The following is a 7,218-nucleotide window of genomic DNA, read 5'->3' as shown; positions in this document are numbered from 1 at the left end:
TGTGAGCATCTGTCTGTCACGGGGCTGCTGATGGCAGCAAACTTACCTCCTCACAACTTCAAACCCAACAGGAAAGAGGAAAGATGGGGAGACCATTTCTTCGTCAGTGAAGTGAAAATGATGAGATTAATTTTGATTGGAAATATGTCAGTCATTCACACAATTGTTTTTTCCTAGGTCACAAGGCTACCAAAGAGCTTCACTCTAGCTGAGTTGATGTAATTCTGCCATTTCCCAGATGTAGGACATAGGTCAACTCCTGAAGTTGGGGGTTGGGTGAGCTCCACCCTTGTACATAAATTAAGAGTTAGATAATGGTGGTTTTTTGGAGGAAACCCGGCCATCATTGTCAGAACAAATGGGGAATAAGTGCTCAGTACAAAATCTGCCAAATATTAATACAATATTGGAGAAATAAAACAAGCAAGATATCAGTACATATACAATAATTAAAAGATTGGAATTAGGTACATACATAGACCAATATCTCTTTATGACATGGTAAAATATTAACAGTTGGCTGGGCGCGGTGGCTCACGCCTGTAATCCCAGCACTTTGGGAGGCCGAAGCGGGCAGATCGCGAGGTCAGGAGATCGAGACACCATCCTGGCTAACACGGTGAAACCCTTGTCTCTACTAAAAATATAAAAAATTAGCCAGGCACGGTGGCGAGCGCCTGTAGTCCCAGCTACTCCAGAGGCAGAGGCAGGAGAATGGCACAAACCTGGGAGGCGGAGCTTGCAGTGAGCTGAGATTGCGCCACTGCACTACAGCCTGGGCGACAGAGCAGGACTCCATCTCAAAAATAATAATAATAATAATAACCAAATATTAACAGTTAAGGTCAGTGAGGTGATGATGGGCTCTACATTAAGTACTATAGGCTTAATTGCCAAGAATATGAAAAATAAGTTCAATGTACAATATTAAACAATACTAATAAAAATAAATGCCAGAGACAATATTATTAAGCAAGGGAAGAAAATACAAAATAATATGTTTTAAAGTTGGAATAAGAAAAACTTTTCCAAGCAATTAAAAATATGATGTCATAAATACAACTATGAGATTATGACATTAAAATAAAACATAATTTTATAGCAAGAAACACCAAAAATAAACCTAAATAAAAAAATAAGTGACTGAAAAAATTTTAATTGTGCTATATAGCATATAGATTATGGGTTAGTATTCCTAATATGAACATATCTATACATAATAAGTAAAAGGGGCCTGGTGTGGTGGCTCATGCCTGTAATCTCATCACTTTGGGAGGCTGAGGCAGGTAGATCACGTAAGGTCAGGAGTTCGAGACCAGCCTGGCTAACACAGTGAAATCCCATCTGTACAAAAAATATAAAAATTACCCGGGCATGGTGGCACATGCCTGTAATCCCAGCTACTTGGGAGGCTGAGGCAGGAGAATCACTTGAACATGGGAGGCGGAAGTTGCAGTGAGCTGAGATTACATCATTGCACTCCAGCCTTGGCAACAAGAGTAAAACTCTGTCAAAAAAAAAAAAAAAAAAAAGGAAAAGGAAAATAGCTAAAGAATAGGAACAATTAAAAAACTCACAGAAAATGAAAATGGGAAAACTATGTGCTTTAATTATAAGAAACTCAACTGAAATAGTTTATACCATGATATTTATTAAATATCAGAGTTAGGACAAGTTTCAGGACCTAGCTTCTCATGGCATCAAGGATTTATTTTATTTCCATTTATTGCTATTTCTGCTTATTTGATTTTCTCTTAAAGCTACTTCCTTTATAGACATACTCATATGCCAGTAATAAAGCAGGCTACATGTATTCTTACTGATGTCCAATAAGAGCTATAGAACACCTACATTGAAATAAAAGCAATAGGCCGGGCGCGGTGGCTCATGCCTGTAATCCCAGCACCTTGGAAGGCCGAGGCGGGCGGATCACGAGGTCAGGAGATTGAGACAGCATCCTGGCTAACACGGGAAACCCCGTCTCTACTAAAAATACAAAAAATTAGCCGGGTGTGGTGGCGGGCGCCTGTAGTCCCAGCTACTCGGGAGGCTGAGGCAGAAGAATGGTGTGAACCCGGGAGGCGGAGCTTGCAGTGAGCCGAGATTGCGCCACTGCCCTCCAGCCTGGGCAACAGAGCGAGACTCCGTCTCCAAAAAAAAAAAAAAAAAAAAAAAAAATTAAGAACAAAAAGAAAGAAAGAAATAAAAGCAATAGTATTAAGTTCTATTTGGTGGTTCTTGCTAATTACCTTCCAACTTTCAACCAAGAAGATAGAAAGTCTTAACTGACTTTTTCCACACCTTGTCCATCCCTGGAGCTGGAGAAAGTAGACAGGTTAGCACTGATAGAAGGAGGGCCTCACATTCCCATGAAAAGCGTGCATGGAGAAAGGTGGATACAATAGATATGTGAGTGTAGGGCAGAATGAGAAATCTAGAAATACTATATACTGAACTGGAAAATATGAATGTCCATGCAAATTCAATAATTTTAATCTTGTCATAATGAAAATATCACTTCCTCAAAAAAAAACTTTCCTGGGTACATTCTAATGACTCATCTCTCACCACCACTAACAGCAGCCACTCTCTAGCACATGAATTCTTCCAGTTAGCTTCTAACAACACATAAAAAGGTTTTGATTAATTGTTTATACGTTAATCTATGTCCTGTACCATAAAAGTTTTAACCTACAAGAGAGGAAGGATATCTCTTTTATTCACCACTGTTATCTTACATATATAAGATATTATCTCTCTTACCACTGTTTTCTTATATGCTTAAAACAATGTCTGCCTCATTATAGATACTTTACAGGTATATGTGGAATAAAATGATAAATTGATATATATATCTAATACATATCTATTTACATATATACATGTATATATATTAATTAAAACTTTTGTGGCTCCATATGTACCAGAGTCCTGGTTTTTCTACCTTTGTTAACCCAAGTAATTATCATAGGTGTATGGGCCAGAAAATATTATTACTACCATCCTGAAAAGAAATATGAAGCACAGAGAAATTTTGTGGCATCTTCATAGCTACATAAGTAGTAAACAACAAAGATGGGATAGCAAGATGAAAACCCAGGGTTGTCTTGTTTAGAAAGCCCACGTTATTTACCACCATACTGTATTTTTGACATCAACACTTGGTCTCTTTCCACCATATTGCATCTGAAAAGGAAGTAGGTAGCACATGAAAGTATTGCTTCTAATTTGATTTATTTTTGCTCTGCAATAAAAACAAATGTATTTAACAAATACCATATGTTGCACATTTCCATATATGATTAAGATATAATTATGCCCAGTAGAAGGTGGGAGAAGGGAAAGGAGGAAGATGAAATAGAAAATATAAGTTGAATCTGATGCTTAATATGATTTTTACTCCATGTATACTTTTACTCAAATGATAGCTTGTGCACATGCAAGGACAGACTGTGCTATTTCAAGGTACTTTCTATGGGAAAAGCAGGAGAAGGAAAAAGGGAGGGGGAGGTGGCCATGCATCTCCACTTCCTGAAGGAAAAAGCACTTTGGTCCCCATAGGTAGGAGAAAAAAAAGTTAAATAAATGGGAGGGAAGTGTGTGTTTTGCATGGAGGCCTCACTTTAACAGTACCTTTTTTTTGCTCTGCTGCTTCCAAATCTTATTTGCCAATGTAATGCCTTTATATAAAGTTCTTATGATGAATGAAAAACTTTCAAGTGCTGTTACCTCATTAAATGCATTATTTATTAATTTAACTTCTAGTACTCTCAATAAAGAGCCAGTGAAATGAGTTGTTGAGTTCCAGGGAAAAAAATGAGAACATAATTTTGAATTTATTATCTCTCTCTATACACACACAGTTCATAATTGGATTACATATAATAATGATATCAATATGTCTATCAGTATCGAAGTTGGATTCTGGTAATTTCTCATGTGAGGTTCTTGTGTCTCAGTCAGCATAGATTTCTGGAGCATTTGTCTGTTGATCTTTTGGTGGCCTCAAACCTCATTAAGTGTTGTGGGAGATGCTGCTTCTGCCATGTGAGAATTTGATGGCAGAATTAACACAACCTGTGAAACAATCAGAATGCCATAGGTGAGTGACCCAAATCACCTCAGAGTGCCCCTTTCCTGCCCACATAAAGTCATCGTTATCAGAATTTACTCTTTTCTTCTCTGATTCATTCTCAAGATCATGTATGTGGGGCTTCTCAGTCACTCTCTCCATCAGGCCTGATTTAGGACACAACATTCAGTGATAGCTCTTGACCTGAGCTGCTGATGACCACTGCCCTGGTCTCGCAAGTGGATCAATCTTACATGTGGATGACAGTGCACAATACATTGGGTAAACCAAGGTGTTATGAAAAATATGGGGCTCTTCGTCCAAACCAGTTGTTCATGCTGATGACATCAACATACCCAAATCATGATTTGCTAGTTATGAATAATGTATTGCAAAAACCACACTGGCCCAGAATAGCAGGGATCATCACGAAACTAAGGAAAGTTCTGGTTATTCTTCCACAAAGTCAGTGTGACATAGGGTTGGTGGAAGAACAGGAAGAGATAGAGACCTAGCTATCATATGCCCCAAAACCACTGCTTTTCTGAATTCACATCAGGAGATTAGGAAACAACATTCCCCAGCTCCTATGCTAAGAGCTGAAGGGAACACAGGCTTAAATATTACGACATGAAAATCACTAAGGAGTTTACCTCCATGTCCAAATGTTTCACTCAATGAAAATAAAAAGCTTTACTCAATGAAATTATAAAATCATTGGTAATTGCTGAGAATCTCTCCTTTCTCAGGTTTTACAATGCAAAAACCGACTATTAGAGTTAATGTGCTATAGTCAATCTCTCTTCTGTGAGGAAGGGCTGTGGGGGAGTGGGATGAGGTGTTGCCTAGGAATCTCAAAAGAAGACAAAGTTGTGCAAAATGATGGAGAAGGTCACCAGAAGAACCATCTCATCAAACTGTGATTATTTTATTATTTGGCTGTCAGTTTTGTCTGCCTGTGGGCCTTTGGGTAATGAAGCTAATGAGTAGCTGTTGGGGTTTTACTATCCATTTCCTCATTCTGGAGCCTTCAACCCTTGGAGGATATCCCTCCCCATTCTTCCTACAGCTTCTTTCTTGGTCTCTTCTTTCCTTCCATTCCCTACTTTCCTCCCTCTGTGTGATATTCTTTGGGTTTAGCTGCCAGGAGCAGCATCAGCTGGAGGTCTCAGGGTAAAAGAGTGGGCAGGTGGGCACAGACTGATAGAGAAGTCTGAGATCATGATATTTCATGGAAATATGCCAGGAAAAGTTGTTGTAATAGGATAATGTAATAAAATAAAATACTTTTTGGGGACCTCTTCATTGTGAATTATCCTCATATCTGGATTCAGAGCTTATGCACTTCGAGGGAGAAAGAAAGGGGAAAAAGAGCTTTTATGTAGCTATTGTGCTAGGCAGAGTTCTAATGTGACACTCACTGACCCCTTGTGATTCCCTTCTCTCGAGTGTGGATGGAACCTGTGTATAGGATGAGATACAAGTCGTGTGTGTAGGTACTAACTAGTTGACTTTCAGTTTATCAAGAAAGGCATTATTCTGAATGGACCTCATCGGTTCATGTGAACCCTTTATGAGAGGATTAAAGCATTAGCAACCTGCTGATTTCAGAGATAAAATACATTGTCATGAGTTCTCCAACTGAGAGGAAATGAATTCCACCACATTAGCATGGAAGAGAATCAGAAGCTTCAAGCAACCCCACAGCCCCAGCCAACTCCCTGATGACAACCTTGTAAGATCCTGAGTCAAGGACCTACTTCAGCTGAGCTCAGACTCTTGAACCATGGAAACTGAGAGATAATGAATGTGTTCTGCGTTAAGACTCTAAATGTGTGTAATTGATTACACAGCAATGGAAAACTAATACAGACATCTTCAAATGAAGGCCAATACTCACCCCACCGGGGGTACAACAGACCACTTTACATCCAAAGGCAGAGAGGGACACAGCAATGCAGAATTCCAGCACACTTAAGAGAAGCACCATGCCATCCATACCCTAGGAGAAAACTCATCACAAGGGAATGTGAGAAATGGAGATGACAAGCGAAAACATTTACCAGTAGCCACAATGTCATAAGAGAAAAAGCACTGGCTGGGAGTCAGGAAACCTGCCTCCCAGTGACAGCCATTCCCTTGACCAATTCTTGATCTGCTGAAGTAACTTCTCACTTTTTTCACTGATAAAATAATCACAGACATTTATTCCCTAGTTCAATACCTCCCAGTGCTATTGTGGGCATGGAAGATGAAAGTGCTTTAAAAAGTTAGGAAGGTAGTATAAAGATAATTGTCATCTTATCCTATTGAGTACTAGAAACTCATATCATTGAGAAAATATTATGATTCCATATCTTAGTGATTGTAAGCAGAGTAGTGGTCCCCCAGGGAGGTCTGCATCCTAGTCCCCTAATCCTCAGCTTCTGGGGATTAGAATGCAGACCTCCCTGGGGGACCATTGTTCTTTTTGAACAGCGAAAAGGATTAAATTTGCAGGTGAAATTAAGATTGCTTATTAGCTGATATAAGATAATTTTCCTGGATTATTCAGGTGAGTTCAAAATAATGACAGAATCCATATAAGTGGAAGCAAGAGCCAGAATAGAGTTCAAGAGAGATTTGAAGATGCTACATTGCTTGATTTGAAGATAGAGGATGGGATAACAAACCAAGCAACATAGGCAGCCTACAGAAGCCAGAAAAGGCATTAAAACTTATTGTGGCCTAAGCCTTCAGAAAGGAGTATGGCCTTGTCAACACTCTCATTTTAGCCTAGTGAGACCCACTTTGAACTTCTAACCTCCAGAAATATAAGATAACCAAACTGTGTTGTCTTAAGACACTAAATTTGCAGTAATTTGTTACAGTAACAATAAGAAGCTAATACAACAATGAACATCGAGTAGGTCAGTCTTTAATCCATCTCCCCAGAGCACTGGCTTTAGGTCTAGTCTTCAGCCATAAAACATGGTCAAAATTTGGAGAACATTGGGCAGTACACTTATTTCTATTAATTTTACCCTGGATTGATGCAGGGATTATCTGGTTTAAATATTCTCTCTTTTTCTTTCCATGGTTAGGGATAGTCCCTCTGTTGCAGAAGAGCCAATAGACCAAGAGCTCAGGATATGAGTAATGCAGAC

At 39.1% G+C, this 7,218-nt stretch overlaps 1 protein-coding gene across 3 annotated transcripts in view; it reads right to left on the bottom strand.

Annotated features, from left to right (window-relative positions):
• Positions 1-3,215: 3,215 nt before the first annotated feature.
• MS4A4A (membrane spanning 4-domains A4A) overlaps positions 3,216-7,218 on the bottom strand; it is a 28,276-nt gene continuing 24,273 nt past the window's right edge. The window contains exons 7-8 of one of the 3 annotated variants that reach the window (XM_004087808.2): positions 5,973-6,074; positions 3,216-4,077 (exon numbers count right to left, since the gene is read on the bottom strand). In XM_004087808.2, coding sequence (XP_004087856.2) covers positions 4,006-4,077; positions 5,973-6,074 — 174 coding nt within the window. In that variant the 3' untranslated portion in view covers positions 3,216-4,005. The remainder of the gene's footprint in view (positions 4,078-5,972; positions 6,075-7,218) is intronic. The other 2 variants (XM_003275212.4, XM_004087809.3) reach the window with 2 other exon arrangements.

The sequence above is a fragment of the Nomascus leucogenys genome, chromosome 4 (assembly GCF_006542625.1).
Source record: "Nomascus leucogenys isolate Asia chromosome 4, Asia_NLE_v1, whole genome shotgun sequence".
NCBI lineage: Eukaryota > Metazoa > Chordata > Mammalia > Primates > Hylobatidae > Nomascus > Nomascus leucogenys.
This window is presented reverse-complemented; position numbering and strand designations above follow the sequence as displayed.